Source organism: Akebia trifoliata, chromosome 8, assembly GCF_017979445.1.
Source record: "Akebia trifoliata isolate Shusen 1 chromosome 8, ASM1797944v1, whole genome shotgun sequence".
In the NCBI taxonomy this organism is placed as follows: Eukaryota; Viridiplantae; Streptophyta; class Magnoliopsida; order Ranunculales; family Lardizabalaceae; genus Akebia; species Akebia trifoliata.
The window spans coordinates 37,829,844-37,849,742 of record NC_141382.1 but is presented as its reverse complement, the minus strand read 5'-3'; the positions used below and the strand labels follow the sequence as shown (position 1 = coordinate 37,849,742).

Below are 19,899 nucleotides of genomic sequence, written 5' to 3'. Positions count from 1 at the left end.
TTGATTTCTTTGATTATGCCTTTTCTCAATAATGAGGTGTGCATCATTGATGATAAGATAGGCGAAATAATTGAATTCCCTTACGTGTATATAAGGAGTTAATATTGCCGAGATAAATCCTAGTCTCATAAATGAGTCGTGTTGGGGTGACACAGGATTTATTATGACTCTCACAATTCTGACATGGACGTGCATACATAACCGTAAATGATTTTTACTCGTATCGCAAGGAAACACATCTATGATTATGTGCACATCTCACATGAGACTTGTGAGAATCGCAATAAATACCCTATGTCATTCCAGCATTTTCCCTCATAAATATAGACATATTTAAGATGGATAAGTTATGGTTGATAAAGGGTACGTGGACTCAGTTCTATTGATGCTTGGTCTATTTGACCAAGTGATTGTGTCACCGAAAGACAAGGATGACTCGTTCGAGTCATATCGAACTCGTACGAGTTGGGTCTCAAACGAGTTTTAAAACCATTTGTCTTTTAAATAACAGTTGCGAAGCTCCCAAGCCCCCAACGCCGACTGCTCCATTGGAAAGAGGTGAAAGCGGCGGTTCCACGCCACGTTATTTGTTTATTTAATTTTTTATGAAAGTGACATGACGTCATAACGGGAAAAGAAAATCTAAAGTCTAAAGATTTTATAGACGTTTCGACTCTAAAAAAAAATGAGATCTACTTCACAACTCAACCTCCTTATATACAACAGTTCTCAGGTTGAGAGATCGAGAGAAAGAGAGATTTGAATCGATATTTCAATTCTAACCAATTTAATTGTACAAATTAAATATTCGTTAGACGATCGATCTATTGTTCTTTTATAACAGTGGAAAATTCGGTGATTTGAAAATCATTGATGTTTTTATTGATTCTTGAATCTTGATCTCAATTTCTTGATTTGATACATTTTTCTGATTGGAAATTGGTGGATCTTTGGGTTTTGGTTTGCGTTAATTCCGATTTTTGTCTGTTTGTGGAAGAAAATTCTTGTCGTTTTCGTCTGATTCGAAATACAGATCTTAATGGAGAATTATGCAGGTTGATGAGATCTATGAATTCGTACTTGAATTGCATGTTTAGAAGACAGAATGCCAGGTTATTCGGATTCAAGATTAGATTTTTTGGTTCCAATTTTGTGATCCAATCTGTGATTGCTTGAGGCTAGGCAAAGAATTTCCAATTCAAGAAGAGGAGAGAGCACGTGGATTTGATCTGGATATCTCTAAGGAAGAGAGGAGAAGAACTCAGATCGGATCTCTTAATAAGGCAATGCAGACTTCCACGAAATTAACTCAAAATATCAGGAGAAGAGGCAAGAGGGTTCGTGATTGTCGGTTTAGGTCGGTTTCGATCGAAGATGTTCGGAATGCAGAGGAGATGGAAGCTGTTGATGCATTTCGTCAGGTCCTGCTTGCACAGGATCTTCTTCCAGCTAGCCATGACGATTACCATGTAATGCGGAGGTAAATTAAACTAATTTAGTGTCTTTTACATCATGACAATTGCGGGTTTTTCATTTGTTTGGTGGGAATTGATGAGGTGTGTAATGGTCTATTCATGCAAAATCATATGTGAATCCAACCATTTTCCTGATTTGGGTTCTATACTTCAGTATGATTGGGTTTACTTTGTTTTCTAGAATGATCCATCAATGTGATGTTCAATGAATTGGGTTACAGAAGTTAAGGCAGAGCTTATTGGGGATGAGACAAAGACTGTTGAACCAAAACCAATAGTTTTGAAGAACACATTTCAAAGTAGCTTAGAGAACTATAGCAAAGCTCCCATTATGGTTCGAAGGTGCATACCTTGTGGACCATGATCTCGATCAACTGAATTTGCAATTGATTGTTAAGCAGGTTAAGGTTTCACCTAGAAGGCTACAAGCTTTCGAAGGTATAGAAACTGAGACATAGTATATTTGGATCACATTAATCTTCCTAGATAATTGCATTTTTGAAGGCTTGAGTTGATATGGTTTCTCGAACCTTGATTAGTATTTTGTAAAGAACTTACAATATAAAGAAGACCAGGCCTTTGTCTCTGTTAAATTCCCCACCTCAGCTGTAGTATTGACTAATGAACAAGATACACTAATTGCAAATACCTTTTTTTAAAGGGGGAAACGGGGGGGGAGTTAATTGATAGATACTTTGTAGTTCACAAGCAAAAACTTAGACCTTCTTAGATGATTAAGATAAATTGTATTTTTTTTTTTTTTCAATGTAATTATGATTTGTATTCTTACTTGCATGACAATGAAGGGATGGTTTCATGGCATAGTCACAGGAAGGTTACGTGTGCAGTATACTATCTTACCCTTTATTCAGGTTCACTTTATGAGTTAGGAGAGACAAGTTCAATGTTGACTTTTCATACTGAAGCCATCACATCGCTAGGCAATCCTTCTCGTTGTCTTGGCATGATCCCCAATCACACGTTCTGAGTCTATGAGGTTCATGCTTAATGTTATACGCTAGGTTCTGATATACAATAAATTTTGGCTTGTCAGTGTTTTAGCATGCAAGGATATGGTGGTCTATCTTTTGCAACCAGTGGGCTCTCAAACCGAGACTATGCTTGATACAAGAAATAGCTCATCCATAAGTTTTGTATGTGTGTGTGCATCATGGTTTCAAAACTCGTTCGAGACCGAGACGTATCGCTCGAGTCATCTCAATATCGCCCAGCAACGAGACGGATGGACAAGTCAATGTATCGAACGAGATTTAAAACCCACGTTCATTTTTCTCATTGTTGAACGAGACGTCTCAAACATATTGGAAAACTTGTCTGAGATGACTCGCTCTCGTTCACGGATGAGACGAGACGCCAAAGCAAGTTTTAAAACCATGGTGTTCATGCATGTGTGCATGTGTTCTTTCTGCAATAAGATGATCGAGTACATGAATGAAACTGTTCACATATTTCTAATGAGGTATAGGGATATAGTTGGGTTATTCCAAAAACATGATCCGATGGTGAAGAACCGGAGAGAAAATATGTAACCGTGGTGAAGAACCAGAGAGAAGGTAGATGGCGGAAGTTAATGGTGGAATCTTGCAATGGTGGTGTTCCGATTCAAGTAGATCTAAAAGTTTTTGAATTGAAATTAATCTGGGTAAAGAATCTTAGAATGGTTAGTATCATGGAAAGAGGCGGGAAAAGGGAAGCTAAGTTACACTGCTCTAGCGTAGAAGCTTCATGGATTGCTTGGGCGTTGGAAAAAGCTACTTGTTGTGAAGCTGGTAAACCATTTCGACTCAAGTCGACAGTTGACAAGAGGAGTCTTATTGTTGCAAGAGATTTTAACAGTTGTGGTAGATTCATCAGGATTTCAAATTTTTGTAGCTTTGGGTGGTCCGTTCTTTTGCTTATTCCAGAAGGTTGTGAAGGGTTTGGATAGAGAATTCTTGTTGAGGAACTTCGTAACCCTATTGACTCACGTGGTAATCCTGTCATGGCGAGAAAAGGCGTAGGGCCCTCGATAGCAAAGGATCCTTGGAAAATAGACCTTGTGACTGTGAAGGATGTAGAAATTCAATAGAAAGGGTGAGGGAGTCTCTAGGTAGATCCCTAGGTTGGTGTTAAAGGTGCAGGGCCCATGAGAGATGTCGTTGGAAGTGGCCCCCACTTGAGTGGAGTTTTATCAATAACTATGAGGTCTGATACGAATTGTGCAGCTATGTTTGGCCCTTGGATTAAGGCTATCATCTACGAGACTACAATCAGTGGGTTAGATTGGGTAGAGGTCAAGCAGGCTATTAGAAACTTGTATGGAAGTCCAGACTTCTCTCTTATACCAATCAACCATCGCAGAAGGATCTTATTTGCACCAAACTTTAAGATGTTCAACTTCTTTGTAAGGTTGAAAATTTTGTTAATCTCAAGTATTGAGGTGCTTCCATTTCATCTTTGGTTAGAGGAGTATTTCAAACGTAGGAGAATCGTTTGGAGGTCTGCTAGAAGTAAATGGTCTTACTTGCTCCTTAAAAGATCTATCAGTGGCTAGAATCCGTGTGGCAAACACAGGAGATAGCTTTGCTAACTTTCTGAAAGTGTCAAATGGAAGTTTCGACTACTGGGTCAGCATCAAAATCAGTGAACTGCAGAAGGATTCGCCAAGGGATATTAACAGGGTAGCAGGGTTTGAAGGGGCTGGTGTTCAGTTGAAAAGAGAAGGGAAAGAACCTGTATGGGGAGATGATTGTGAGAAGCCCCATAGTTCGTCAAATGGTGTTAGTGGATCGAGAGTTGCACTGTGGGTTACGTCTTCGACGGCGGTGGTGGTTGGTAGGTAGGATGACTTGGATGTATCAAATTTAGATGTGGAGTTAGCTTCGCAGAAAATGGGTTTTGACAACGCTATGGTCGAGGATTTTTTGAATCCTGAAAAATCTTTTCTTGATCATAGCTGGCCAGAGGCTCAGGAGAAATCGATGGAGACTTCTCGATGGTACCATGCGAAACCGTCAGATCAACTAAAGGAGGATGATGTGTCACTTGTAGATTGTTCCGTGGATCTGGATGTAAGTGTGGGTGCGATGTACATGAATGTAGCAGGGGGGGTTGCAGGCATGAGTTGGATTGGGTCGAACCAACTAATGTGGCTTCTTTTGAAGCCAATGTAGCTATATTGGGCTAGTCTGATTTGGTTACAACTGATGGAAGATTTCTTGTTGTAAGTCAATGACGTAGCGGAAGCGATAGGTTGTGTTTAATGGAGCACTCAAAATCAATTTGAATCAATAGATTCAATTGATAAACAAGCAATAGCTTGAAAGAAAATAAAGCATAAAGCTAAAAAGTAATTAAAAGAGAAAAAATAATTAAATTGATGATTCATTGATTATCGAATTTTGGGATTTGTAGCTCTTTTTATAGATAACTCCATCATAACAACTTAGAATCTTACTAAAATATCAAAGAAATAGCAAAGTTTTCGAAAATAAGGAGAGAGTAGTAGTTCACAAAGTCAATATTGAAATCTTGGGTCTCTTGTTTCATTGGAGCTCGGTGTACATTGAAGCGAGAGGGGTTCATTTTGAAAGACTTCTTGGAAAGGTGGGATTGGGTTTGTAATCGTATAGGTAGCTTGTAGCCTTGTGGAGGTGTTGGTTTTTTTATTTTTTAAGTTTAATTCCATTTGGTTCTCTTTGTTTACCTTTGGGGTTTTAGGTCTCTTCGACCGCCCTCATTAATAAAAGCATTTTTATAGATTAAAAAAAAAAAAAGATATAGGGATTGTGGGATGTTTAAGGCCAAAACTTGATGGGGACATCAAAGATCATGGGCCTACCCTATTTGGGCCATATTTTAGTTTTAGGATTTTATTTTATTTTAGTTATTGGACTAAATTATGGGCCTTTTTTTTAGTCCTATTTGTTTAGAAGTTTATTATTTGGTATTTTAAATTGGTAGGAGAGTTTTTTTTTTTTTTTAATTAATTTTTCCATTTTTGGAAAGTTACTATTTTAAAATATAGCTTCTTCTCACTCTTTTCTCTAATGTTTTAGAAACAATATGTTGCTGGAAAAAATTTATGACATTGAGTTTTGAGACAAATCTGTTACCCTTGAAATCCTTGGGACTTGACTAAACTCTTAAGTGAATATTGGATTAAAGCCCAAAGTTAGTGAAAGTTCAATCTTCCATTAGCATCCCTTCATTCTAACACTCAAGGGATTTTTCTTTGTGGGATTGTGATTGCTTTTAGGATTTGGATTTCAATTGCCTGTTACACTTCTTTATCACTTGCGGTTGTGTTAGCTAAGATTTATGTGGGCATTGTTTATTTGATTTAATCTTGGTCTCAGACTCATCATTTTAGGCATCACTGTCCCGCATCAAAACTAATATCTTAAGCAAGTTGTAGTTATAATGCATGATATAGGTTGTATACTCCCTTTTCTGCATCATTTTCAGCACTAGATTTTTCTTTTTATGTAAGAAGGGCCTTATGTTACTGCAGAGTTTTGAAAGCTAGAAAGTTTAACATTGAAAAAGCAGTTCACATGTGGGCCGAAATGCTCCAGTGGAGGAAAGAGAACAGGGTAGATTCTATTTTACAGGTAAGTGTTCAATCATAATCTCATTCATCTTCTTTTTGATGAGTAGCACTTGTTCTAATATATCAATCTATAATCTATTGTCTCATTTGTTCAAATGGTTATTGTCCAAAGCAGTACATGTGGCAATGTGCCCCAACTTAAATTGGTGATGGCATGGAATTGACACTGTTCACATCAACTTTAACTCTTAGATGGACTTTTTAATGCAGTTGTGGTAACATAGCCTGAAATGCACGTCTTTTGTAGATTCAAATTGTTGAAAATTGAAACAATGAAGTTTTGACAACATTATTATTCCCAAGATTTTTTGGTTGGCCTAAAGAATTCTCTTGATGTCCCTGTTGGACTTGTCCAGAGTAGTGTGAATCTGGGGATGTGGTCAAACGAAGGGTCAGTCTTACATTTAATAATTTGGATCAATGGACACAAGACCGGTGTGTATGGAAGCTACATTGCTTCTCTTTGACTGTCGATAATGAATGCTATAAGTTGGATGCTAAGAATTGTGCTAAAAGATATGAATTTTGGGTTATGGACCATCCAAGTTGTGCCTAGATTGACTACCAAGTCGCCACATGTATGGCTCTGGACAACTTGCATAGGAAGTGAATCCTGCACCACTCGCACTAGAAATGTTTCTCCTAAATTATACAAGTCATGTAAATCAACTTTTTTTTTTGTTTTTTGATAAATGAAAATTATTTGATGAGAGGACAAGCAGTCCTCAAAAGCACACAAAGCAAAGAAGAGCAAGGAAAACAAATGTATTACTGTGGAAATAAATGTATTCAACCTTATAATTACGACATCCAATAATGGAAAGTTCTTGTTCCCTAGAATTCCAAAACAGCACTTACATTTTACTTAGTTTATTTGCGTGCATTACGTTGACAATTCCAAATTCCAAACTCATCAAAATAAAATTAAAATTACCCCACATCTGTACCTCCAACTTTTCAAGTTACAATCCCTCAAACAAAGCCAACACTTGCAGCGTTCAGCCAATCTATCTTAAAAACATACCATCAGTCTTAACACTGATGGAGTAGTTTCGGCATAGAAAAGAGGAGGGGGGATGAAAAATAGTGGAAGAAGAACCTGAGATTGGTATAGTTACAAACCAACCATGGATTAGGAAAGGATGATGAAAGATATATAGTTGTGCACCTTTATCTAAATTAAATGTTATTCTAGGGACAAATTTATAACTATAATGACTACTATGTAATAATACTACAAAAACTCAGAGAGAGATAAATACCCCTAATGCACCTTAATGAAATGGCGTGCCCCTCCCCCAAGATGTAAATATTTCCAATGCACTGTAGAGTGAGGTGGAAGTCTTTGAGGGAAAAGAACTTCCTCTTAAATCCTCAGGACCTTTGTGAGAGTCTCAGCCTAAGGTGAGTCTCAAGTAAGTAAGCCACTAATGGCTTTGAAAACATTGATCCAAACTGTCTATCAATGAATTTAAAAAACAATGGTTGTTGATTCTTCTGAAAATGTTGTGGACAGTGAAATTGTAGTGATGTCATAGCTCCCCCCCCTTCTTTTGGAGTAGTCTAGCAAATGGTTAGTAGTTTGTGGGTGAAAAGCGGCTTGTGAACAAGGTTGATAGTATCAACACTCACAATCTACTAACTTAGCATTGTTGTATCTTCTTAAAGAATGCCAAGAACTCAAAACTGCAAATGAGTTGTGAACCCAAGACCTGTCACTCAACAAGACAAGCAATGCCAACTAAAACCAACAGGCATTTACTAAAATCTTTGGCGTTTTCACCAGTTAAAGTGTCCGATGTTGCCAAGTGGGCAAAACCTGTTTGTAATGAGATTACCAACTCAAAGGTGAATATAGATTTTCAACTCAAGACCTTTCACTCAAAAATACGGGAACATGCCAGCTCGAACTAGTATGTATTTGCGCAATGTTTGATGCTTTTATGGGGTGAGATTTTTTAGTCCTCTATTAGTAACTCGTAGGTGCAAATGGATTCTAAACCAAACACCTACAGAATATAGGCCTTTTGATGTAGGACGCTAGTCGTCATAGGTTCCAATGGAAATTTTGGAATTATTTAGGTTGCAGTTTGTTTGGGTCTAGAGTGATTTTTTTTTATCTCTTTTAATTTACTGGGATGTTTTAGATGAGATTACCCACTAGATTTCCTCTCCAAAAAATAAAATCATTTTCATAATTTTTCTTCTTCACCACCTAATTAGCCCTTTCCACCACCCTTCCCAAAGTAGAACAACCTTAGAATCAAACAAAACTAGGTTGTCCTGCATCCACTTTCTAACTCTAATAGGTGGGCAATCATGAGATGTTGAGTATTAGCATAAGGTAAAGTCTGTTTTAAGCATGTTCATTAACTCAAAGATGCCAATGGGGCATTGAATCCTAGACATTTCACTCAACAATACAGGTCCTTATCCACTCAGAAGAGCTATTGGGTCAAATTGGGTAGCAATACCTAATTCTTGAATCGCTATCTTTTGGGTTTTTGAATATAAAAAAATCTTGTTTTGTATGTTAAGAATGGTTTATGTCTCATTTTAAGCAGTTTGCAGTTTCATACTTGTGGAATCACTGAACTAATTTTTACACTTAATATGGAGTAGTTGTATTTACTTGTATTACCAATGCATATGACTTCGTTTTTTGACGTGCATAGTGTAGAAAAATCGTGTAAAACTATGCAATCACAATGTTTTCTTAACTTTTATTGTTAAATGCTATATTAGAATTTTTGAAGTTCAGATACAATTATATTTTGTATTTTTTGAAAGGTGTTCAGAGACAAATATAAATTAAGTTCACCGACAACATATTTGAGAAAAAGCATAATTTATAGTTAGTAAGTAATCTTCACTATTCAGACTATATTTTCAACATGCTAACAGATGTGTCATACCATGAACTTTGGTTAGGACTTCACATTTGATGAATTGGAAGAAGTTCAACATTATTATCCTCATGGTTACCATGGAGTGGACAAAGAGGGAAGACCTATTTATATTGAAAGACTTGGTAAAGTTGATCCAAATAAGCTTATGAGTGTTACCACAGTGGACCGGTATTTGAAATATCACATTCAGGAGTTTGAGAAGGCTTTTCTTGAGAAGTTTCCTGCATGTACCATTGCAGCCAAGAGACATATTGATTCTACAACTACAATATTGGATGTGCATGACGTGGTACGGTCTTAGCCTAAGATGACCTTATTTTGCATTGTGGCATTTCTTTTTTTCTTTTTTTCTTTTTTTTTGTGCTGGCCCTATTTGGTAGTTTCTTCTTATGAATTAGTTCATGTGCAGAATTGGATGAGTTTCGGTAAAGTTGCACGTGATCTTGTTATGCACATGCAGAAAATTGGCGGAGACTACTATCCTGAGGTATGTTTAGTTTGTTACGAGAAATTTGAATTTTTATACATATAGTCCATGTTAACCAACCAACTACTCCAAAAGACCAATCTGTTGGAGAAGGGGAAAACTATAAATATAAGGGGGTCTGGGGCCTAATTGGGGTATGACTCACCCGAGAGTGGAGGAAAATATACACTCAACACTCCCCCTCACTCATAAGGGTGGAAAGATTCGAACCTGTAACCTATACAAACCAACGCTCTAATACCATGCTAACCAACCAATTGGTTTTGAGTCCCACATCGGACGCTCATTGCCTTTCTCTCTCCTTATAAGCTCCTAGACCTCTCTATTCATTGCCAATTGGTTTTGAGTTGGACCCCCAAATTTATCATGGTATTAGAACAGGCCTTTCTCTCCCCTACATCACCCAATTCATATCTCCACGTGCTTTGGCCCAGTCCAGCCCACACGTGCGAGGGCTGTTGAGTTTAGTCCCACATTGGACACTCATTGCCTTGTCTCTCTCCTTATAAGCTCTTGGGCCTCTCCACTCATTGCCAATTGGTTTTGAGTTGGACCCCCAAATTTATCATGGTATCAGAGCAGGCCTTTCTCTCCTCCATGTCACCAAATTCATATCTCCATGTGTTTTGGCCCAGTTCGGTCCACACGTGCAGGGGCATGTTGAGTTTAGTTTCATATCGGACACTCATTGCTTTGTCTCTCTCCTTATAAGCTCTTGGGCCTCTCCACTCATTGCCAATTGGTTTTGAGTTGGACCCCCAAATTTATCAGTCCAATGATCTTTTACTAATGAATAATGCTAATGCTGAAGTGACCCCAAGATTGTACCTCATATCTCACTTTCCTAACATGGAAGTGTGTAGGAACCATAAATGCTTTTCGTCGAGATACAATGAAAAACATCTATGGTTCCTTCCACATCGGGAAAGTGAGATATGAGGTACAATCTTGAGGTCACTTCAGCACAACTCTTTACTAATATCAACTCCTTTTCTGCAGACTTTACATCAGATGTTCATTGTTAATGCTGGTAATGGTTTCAAATTGCTATGGAACACAATAAAAGGTTTTCTTGATCCAAAGACTGCCTCAAAGATACATGTAAGGGGAATGGGCATATATAGTACTTGTGCTTTCAAAGATACATGTAAATGAAACCTTTTAAGGTCTTATGGAACTAAAAAAATCTTCTTCTGATTTTCACAGGTTGTAGGGAATAAATATCAGAATAAGCTGCTGGAAATTATAGATTCAAGGTCCAATTTGTGCTTTGCATAATGTTTCAATATCATGGATTTTTGTCCTATGGGAAGAAGTTGTGGAAATCTTGCACCAAAACTAATTTTATCTTATTTTTTCTCAATAGTCAATTGCCAGATTTTCTTGGTGGCTCTTGTACATGTTCAAATGAAGGATGTCTAAGATCTGAAAAGGGACCGTGGAGTGATCCAGAAATAATGAAAGTATGATCCATTTTATATTCATTTGTGATGATGCTTAAACATTTCAACTGAGGCCTGAACTATTCTTAGGTTTATTCCGGCTGAAAAATACTTTATCGCATTCGTGACCCTCTCTTCGCAGCTGGTTACCGGAGAGGCAAAATATATGAGGGAAACAGCTAGTGTTTCTGAAGAGGATGGGAACATCAATTTTCAAGTTAAATTACGCTTTCCTAAGGTGAGTTGTAGATCAAATCATGGAGTTTTATGCACTTGTTAGTTGTTAGGTGATTTTGTAGCCATTTGTTATGTTTAGTTTTTTACTTTCCTTGGTTATTGCAGGTTGTAAGTAGTGAAACATCTTCTACTGAGTCAGGTTCAGATGTTGAAGACTTTGACTCTTCAACTAAGCCAAGGACTTCCGGCTTCACTCAATTAACTCCACTCCATGAAGAAGTGAGTTTTCTGGCATTCACTTTCTCCAAACTAGTAGTGTTGTTATTCAAATTTTCTTGAAGAATATGGATATCTATCTTCATGTTAATTTCTGGGTTTTCTTTAAATGTATTACCATAATCATCATCGTCATTTTTAATATTTTTTAATTCGTTTTTGTGTTCTATTGATTGGGTTGAAGTACTTGCCAAAAAAAGTAAAGCTTTCTCTCACATCTAGATTGTCATGGGTATGGAATCTAGATTGCTATTCAAAGTAAGCTTTTTCTCATAGATAAGAGTTAGTATCTACTTGAATAGGAAATCTAGTTGAAAGGTTTAGTTTTGATTCATCACCATCACCATTGTTTGCTCCATGTCCCAGATATCGGGGACAACTAAATGAATCCTATTTCTCCATCCAACTATTTCAAAGTTTAGTTTCACTTTGTTAAATTTATTCTTGTGAGAGGGAGTAACTGCTAGATCTGCGGTCCATTAGTAGGCCCACCAGCACTTGCATGCGTTGGTTATGCTCCTCAACTAAGATCAACACTCCCTCAGTGCCTAGATCTCAAATGATTTTCATGATTTCATGGTATTGCCATGGTTTTGGTTACAGTCAAGTTCCTAGGCGAGCTATTTGGGCAAGTGCAGGCATGCAACACCCAACAAGATAACAACAATAAAGTAGAGATATTCTACCTGATGACTTTTAGACATAGTCCTATGTGGGCCAGTGTAGGGCTGCATTTATATGCCTTAGTAGGTTCGCCAAGTCTGGATTTTGAGGCTCAATGATACAGGAAAACATTAGCCTCATCCCAGGGTTGAGACTCTCCATTAGAAGTTTGAGATGCTAACTGCTAAGGTTTGGAAGAAAAATATATCTATTTAAAAATACATTAATCCTTAGAAAGCAAGAACTTGTCTCTAAGAAAATTGTGTTTTTTTTTCTTTTATCTCAAGCATCTGTTGGATGAAAAACCTCAGCCATGGGTTAAGGCTAGAAAAATCCAATGATAAATAAGTCACTCTAGGAATTAACTTTTTGTTGAGTGTTGTGTTATCCGCCTCTGCTCCCAGGTGTTACGTGCTCACATATCGTGCCCTATTTCAACCCATGACCCTCTTATATTCATAGTTGTTTCTTCCCTATCAGATCGGTCTTTTGGGGTAAATGGTTGTCAACATGATATCAAAGCGCTAGGTTTGTATAGGTCATGGACTATCTGATCAAGAATAACCATTAGTTCCTCTAATATTGAGTCGACTCACCTGAATCAACTTGTTATTGCCGAAAGCCAAGTCATAATTATAAAGTGACTAGGGATCCATTTGCCTAGACTTTGACACTATCCCAATTTGGCTTTGAATCAACTTTTGTTCTGACTCATCCTTGTTTCAACCCTAACTCAATCTTAACTTGAAAATTTTGTTTATGGTTTTGACCCGTTGACTTGGGTCCAAATCATCAAGATCATCCTTGGTAGCTTGGCATTGGCACTGGACTATCTGATCAAGATTAAGTTTTAACTTCATGATTACAAGTCAAGTGTGCCACCTCTCAGTAAAAACCTTGTGTTTATGTTTTAAGTTATATATATATACTAGAGTTTGCCCGTCCTTATCAGCACAACATCCTTTTTAGGGTTGATGAGGATAGAAGAGGAAAGGCAATACAGTTGGAGGGGGTATTATTGGAAAAGGAAGGGGGGGGGGGGGGGGGGGAGGGGAAGACAATATTGTTGGAGGGGTATTATTGTAAAATGAAGAGAAGAGGAAAGATGATATATAAAATCGAAGGGACAACTTGTGATGTGACGCTTGTTATTTCCTGTGGCTCGCACTTGAGAGCCTTCAATTAGTGTCTTTGTTGGATTGTGTTGTGAGTTGAGCTCATTGAATAAATGTTTACTGTTAAAATTGTTGGATAAATATGTATAACTGGATTTTATTTGCGTAATAAAATGCATAAATGGTGGCAGACAGGTTTTCTTTATCGATCCAGAAAAAAGTGATAGGTTAAACACTCAATTTCATCATGAAATACGCAGATGTGCTGCGTTTTGCTAAATTGGTCAAATAATAGTTCCAAAATATCTCTGGATAAATAGAGTTGGAACTTGGAACTATGAATAGTTTGACATTTTTTCTAAACATTCATGATGTTGTTTCATTGATTGAAAGAACTGTTGTGTCATCCTTACCTTGTTGTATTACATTTAGTATCTGGCTCATGAGGTGGCATGTGAAAACTAAAATTGTAGGCACAACTTTTTTTTGTTTCTGCTAAGCAAGCAACTGATTAGTGGTTAATAGAGTTGAAGATGGGTTCAATGGGATTTGAACCTAGGTCATGGATCAACTCTTCTCAAGCCTTTACCTCTTAGCTAATTGGAACCTTCAAGTTGTAGGCAAAACTTAGTTGTCCTTGGATGGTGGGTGCATTTGTCAGTGTCATTTTGCATGTATGTGAATTATTCCTGCATAACGACGTGCAAAATATTTGCTAAAAAATAGAAAAAAATTCAACTTGTTCTTGTTTTATGCTATAGCTTTCTCAGGAAATCTTGGTGGACTGTGGAACCTCTTGCAGCATGGTTGAACCAGCTGGTGTTGCCACAAGAGCTGAAGATGTTGATTCTACAGGTATGTGATCACCTGGCATTTAGTCAAGCTTTTTTTTGCCTTCATGATAAGATTCTCACTTTGCGGAATTATGAAGCCATGCCATATAAATTTATAAGAACGACAAATAGATCCTCAAATTTACTCATGGAATAGTGTTTAGGTGTTGCACTAGTCAAGCCATAGACTTGGTTCAATTTGATCAATGTGGATATCATGTCTTTATTAAAACTGTGTGTGTGTGTGTGTGGGTGGGGGGGTTGATGCACAGTGCTTTGCCATGTCTTTACCCTCGTAGAAAGGGGATGAGTGGAACCCATAGGTCACAATAGAGGCTGAACTCCCACAAGTTTTGCAACTTACTTCTCTGTGTTTTTAATCTCTTAATTTGGGTGAGTTTGAAATTTGGTGAGTCTTATTTTACCGTTATAAAATTATTTGGAATCATTAGCTCGTTATGGATGAAACTAGAAAGTTGTGCACATAACAAGAAATTATTCTTTCCTCTTAAGATGGATTTGTTAGCAAGTTTAGAACATAGGTCCTCCTAACTCACCTCAATTGTATGTTTTTATGGAAATTTGAAAATTTCACTGACTGACATTCACAGATGTTTCTCGTCAACAATATTTACCCTAGTCAAAAGAGGAGACACCATTAAATTGAAAATGTTACATATGTTGCTAATTCTATCTATTAACTAGGTGTTGGATAAAAAAACTAAATAAATTATCAACCACATGTCGGCTCACCTGATGGATCCCCTGTCACTTAGGTGTATTGACTACCACTTCTGTTCACCGATGAAAGAAAATATTAGAGAGGATATTGTTTTGGCCCTTGTATACAGAAGAATAATACACCGTGTATAAATTATTCCCCTATATTTTACACTCAAGAGATCTTCACTATGAAATTTTGCATCCTTGTACATATTTATAGGTCAGATATGAATATATGTGACAAGAGAATTGTATCAAAGCATAAATTAAATGTTACTCAACATCACCCTATTCAGAAAAAAATAATATGTTGAAAAACATTTTCAACAAAATAAATAATTTGCTGGTCCAAAGAAGGATAAATTTTTCATAACTGCACATTTACGACAAGTGGCAGTGTAGATTCCCTTTGCAAATTGATCATGTATCTCCCCAAAGACATGGACTAGCAAGTAACATATGTGTAAGTAAAACATATACAGATTTACAATTCTAACTATTTCATTCTAGGAAAATTACAAAGAAGAGAATACTGCTTCAACTGGAGAGCTGATGGCCTTGGAATTGTTTCTCCTTGAAAGAATTTTATGACAGACCAAATTGCATTACACTTTCATCCATCTTATTGGGACTAATGGGTTTAAGAAAACGTTTTTTTCTTTTGAGCAATCATAGTAAATTATGGGGACTTGGAACATCTTCGGATTATGAATTGGCAAAGCTTTCCGATCTAGGGTAATGGAGCCAACCCAAAATAGTTGAGATATGGCTTTCTGTACTGATTGATCTCGACGTTTGTCTAAGATTTTCCCCAAAGCAGTCTTTCAAGCTTAGACTCAAATCTATTTTGAACCAGACATATTGCCAGATAAATTATCATTTTTTCTTGGATATTCAATGGAAATGATTCTCACATTCCTTATGAGTTCAAAATGTTTGCTTCTTGTGCAAAGCCTTATCACACGTATCTAAGATTTTGACTTTTGTAACAGATGGTCCAATTGATACCGTTATCCAAAGAAGGCAGCCGAGGAAGCTTATTCCTCACTTAACAAAATTATTTGCTCTCTTTGCACATCAAATATTGGCGGTTTTACTTCTTGTTCTTCGTGGGTTGGGGAGAATGGCCACAGTGCATCATGTGGAACAACCGGTGGAAACTCAACGCAATCGAAATTTGGCAGATACAAGTTCTCAAAACCAACTTGTTTCAGAGGCTGCAGAGGACCTCGTCAATCCATGTTTGGAGAGGCTGCAGAGATTAGATGCACTGGTTGCTGAACTGACCAGTAAGCCCATGAGAATTCCTCCAGAGAAAGACAACATGCTTCTTGAGTCATTGAGTCGTATTAAATCCATGGAATACGACTTACGGAAAACAAAGGAAGTATGGCATTTCCCCCGTTTTCAATTAGTTTGTTTTACGATTTACACATTGGTCAGAGATATCAATAATTGCTGTTAATTTGTTCTTTCAGAACTTAAATCTGATTTACTTTTGTAGGCACTGCAGGCAACGACATCAAAACAAGTTGAGCTAGCAGAGTCACTGGAGAACTTAAAAGAAGCCAGCTTAAGTGTAAGTTTAAATGTAGTCGAATGAAACAAAAGAAGAAAAAAAAATTTGCCTTAATGCAGTTGAAAACACCTAACTAGTGTGAGATAGAGGCAATTCTGGATATTGGGATTGTTTTTGTTATGGGCTTTAGCAGACTGATAGGAAACTAACCAATACATCAAAAGCACCTGGACGTTAATGGTGTGGAAAGTTTAAACCTTTACTTCTTTGGGGTTGTAACACACAACCATGCTTTCGAGGTCCCCCAGGTCTCCCCTTTTGAGAGAGGAACTCAAGATTTGGTGGTTCTGCTTCCATTTAATAGGAGCCTAACCAATAGATGTGTTAATGTGTGGAAAGTTAGACCACTCCCTCTTTGGGGTTGTAAATTTGTTTATTTATTTTTCTTGTTGTCCTTTGAGGTTTACAGAACCATAATTCCAATAATACACTTGTACATTGCAGAGGAGAAACTCTTGCTGGTTAAGAGAATGCAACTGTCATAACCTAAGAAGTTGAACATACGCTTTGGAAGCCGATGACCGCTGCCAGGCTTCAACTATTATATAGATCAGAGACCTGAGAACAATTTTCTTTTATTTTTCCTTGCAAGCCCATAAGGTTCTAACCATTCTACATGCCATTATCACTTTTTTTTCCATTCTGTTTGTAAAGCTAAATAGATCTCTCACCCTGAAGTGTATCTTTTTCTATCTTTCTGTTTTTTTTTTCTTTTTTCTTTTTTTTTTTTTTTTTTTCTTTTGATCCCTTTTGTTATTAGGTTTCCAACTGAGAGGAGGCTACATGGCATTGCAATTTAATGCGCACACCGTACCTGAGACTACAGTGAATGCAATTCTTTCAAAAAAAGGTTATAAAATCATTCGACAACAAACTTCCGTGTTGTGTATACTTGATTTCACTTCTCTTTATTAAGTTATATGTGTGTGTTCCCGTGTCAATTTCAAATGGCAGCCATGCCTACAAAAATGAAAGACTACTATCTCAATTAGATGGTGATGCTCGTCTAACCAAATTAAGAAAACAATACTAAATCCTAAATGATGCACCGGTGATTGCAAATCATCATCTGCAAAGCCTTACCCAAAGATTTTGCGATCAGTAAAATGAATGTTGTTTCACCATTCGATTCTATCCAAATTCATGTATTTTGTCATTGAAAGTGCATTCATATCTGCTTTCACTATCCTAATCAATGTTCAACCTTCAACTTGTACATTCCTTATAATTGGTGCTATAATCAGCATTCGTTGAGCGTGCTAATACAAACCATTCAAACAATTCTCTTCAGAGCTGCTTCGATATTTTTCAAATAGGATAATTTCTAATTGTATCTTTCCTAGTCTTGGATTCAACTTGGAAATGCATCGAGACATGACGGAAGCTCCAACCAAGTTATGTTGTTGTATTAGATTTTTTTTAAGAAAGTAAAAAAAATAAATATTATTCTTAATTTTTCTTTTTGAATATTTACTGATTGAATATATATTTATTGGACTCAACTGAGTTGTCTTGACCCAATTAGCAATGGAGTTTAGTCAAGTCCAATTTTATACCATACGTTTCAAGGATCTAACATGTGAAACATAGGGTGCGGTAACAACTTGCAGTGTTTTAGTTAACTTGGAAGGTGTTTCTTGAGCTACGCATGATAATGTAAAATAACATTGATAATGCGAGTATGAAACAACAAATTAATGGGAAATAATAAAGTAGACGATTGTTTCGGAAAAATAAATGCATTCTTAAGGGAAGAAATTATCAAATTAAGTTTTTATCTTAGGAAAAGAATGGAACTATGTTCACAGGAACATGGTAAAAAAGAAAATGTTTACATGTTATTTTACAGTGTTTTTAACTGAGGGTGTATGTGACTGCACATGAAGAATAGGGTGAAAAATCATTTTTCACGTGTTTAATTGGTTTTGCCATTGGAAATGGTGTCCCAATCTCAAATCAATACCCTCGTCGTCCCCACCACCACCATCACATTTGACCGTCATATACATATATAGGGAAGCATTCAAGGGACATATGTAAAAAACAATCATTTTTCAAAATATGGGTTAGAAGTTTCAGATTGAACTGATTTTTTGTGTGGACCGTTGATATTTTACCAATAATTTGTAAACCACTTATGATGGATTTAGAAATTTCAGATTTGAAGGCCCTAAAGTAATCAGACATTGTTTCAAATATTTTTCAAAATAGGGGTTAGAAGTTTCAGAATGAGCTGATTTTTGATGAGGATGATTTCTTCACCGTATAGATTATTCTAAAACTTCTAACCCTAGCTTAAAAGTTGAAGAATCGTGAACCGTCTGATTTTTGTAAATCACATTTGATGGGGTTAGAAGTTTCGAAATGGGCTGATTTTTTGTGAGGATGATCTCCTCGTCGTACAAATTGTCCTCACAAAAAATCAGTCCATTCTGAAACTTCTAACCCATACATTGAAAAAATGTTCGGCACAATGTTTGGCTCACTTTAGGGCCTCCCAATGACACCCATGTGTATATATACATATAGATTAATGCTGGAGTAACCTTAGTGGGGGACACACGGGGACATCTTGATGTGGTGGTGCGCACATGTTCATAGATGGGTTTTACTCGTATCTTGGAGAAAATGCATCTACGGGTATGCACATGCACCATGTTAAGATGTCTCCCGCTGAGGTCACTCTAGCACGACTATGTATATATATATGAGTCCCGGTAACTTGGACCAAGGGATCAGACGGTTTCCTGGACCACACCAATGAAAATGTGTTACGTGGATAATTGAGTTAACTTGAGGTAGAACCAGATTTCAGTTAATTACGGAATAGATAGGATTTGATTCATAATTTTTTCTATAAGTAATTCACGTTACATTATTCTTAGTGTGTGCCACGTCAAGTCTAATGAGGGTAATATTGTAAATTGTGGATTATGTTTAATACACAAGGGACGTGTGATCCATGGATCCTGAATTTCATGAGAAAAAATATAAGTGTTTGACTAAGTTAGTAAGGATTTCCCCTTTACTTAGGGTCCCTGGCTTATCTTGTGGCATCCAAACCCATGATCCAATGCTTCCAGTTGTAGAGGAAAATATTCTATGAACTTTGAAAATTAAAATTCAATATTCAAAGTTAAATATTAAAATTATTTTTCACTGTTGAATTTTAATTTGTAAGTTGGGAGTTAAGTGAAAGTTTGGTAGTTATCCATTTTCAAAACCGTGGATGAAGCTCAAAAGAGATTTTTATTGAATTTTTTTTTTTTTGATAAAAGTTTTTTAATGAAATTTAGAGGGCTACATGTCGGATTGCTGATGTGGTAATCCATTTGAGCAAATAGATCATTTGTAAGGTATAAAATCTTACTATGTTAGTAAGAAATGTGTTTGCAAAATATAATATATTACCTTTTGTATTTCGGTGTGTTTCGCATAGTTTAAATTTTAGGAACACTTTCCTTACTAAATAAGATTTCAAATCTTAGTGACGGTCGTTTAGCTCAAATGGGTTATCAAATTGGAAATTCAACACCACAGCCCTTTAGATTTCATGAAATAGCTTAAGTCCAAAATAATAATAATTAAGAAATTACTTTTTGTGAATG

General features: G+C 36.7%; 1 protein-coding gene across 2 annotated transcripts; it reads left to right on the top strand.

The window, feature by feature from the left end:
• Positions 1 to 545: 545 nt before the first annotated feature.
• Positions 546 to 17,447, top strand: LOC147396700 (phosphatidylinositol/phosphatidylcholine transfer protein SFH9-like). Of its 2 annotated transcripts, none has more exons than XM_086451752.1 (14): positions 546 to 1,480; positions 5,989 to 6,088; positions 9,019 to 9,285; positions 9,406 to 9,483; positions 10,483 to 10,584; positions 10,690 to 10,739; positions 10,850 to 10,946; positions 11,068 to 11,163; positions 11,268 to 11,381; positions 13,927 to 14,011; positions 15,705 to 16,099; positions 16,217 to 16,291; positions 16,736 to 16,891; positions 17,052 to 17,447. In XM_086451752.1, exons 1-13 carry the CDS (start codon positions 1,287 to 1,289, stop codon positions 16,787 to 16,789), a joined length of 1,707 nt encoding a protein of 568 aa, XP_086307878.1. In that variant the 5' UTR covers positions 546 to 1,286; the 3' UTR covers positions 16,790 to 16,891; positions 17,052 to 17,447. The 2 variants fall into 2 exon arrangements, with proteins under 2 accessions (XP_086307878.1, XP_086307877.1); XM_086451751.1 differs by having other exon boundaries at positions 548 to 1,480; positions 13,918 to 14,011.
• The last annotated feature ends 2,452 nt before the right edge of the window (positions 17,448 to 19,899 follow it).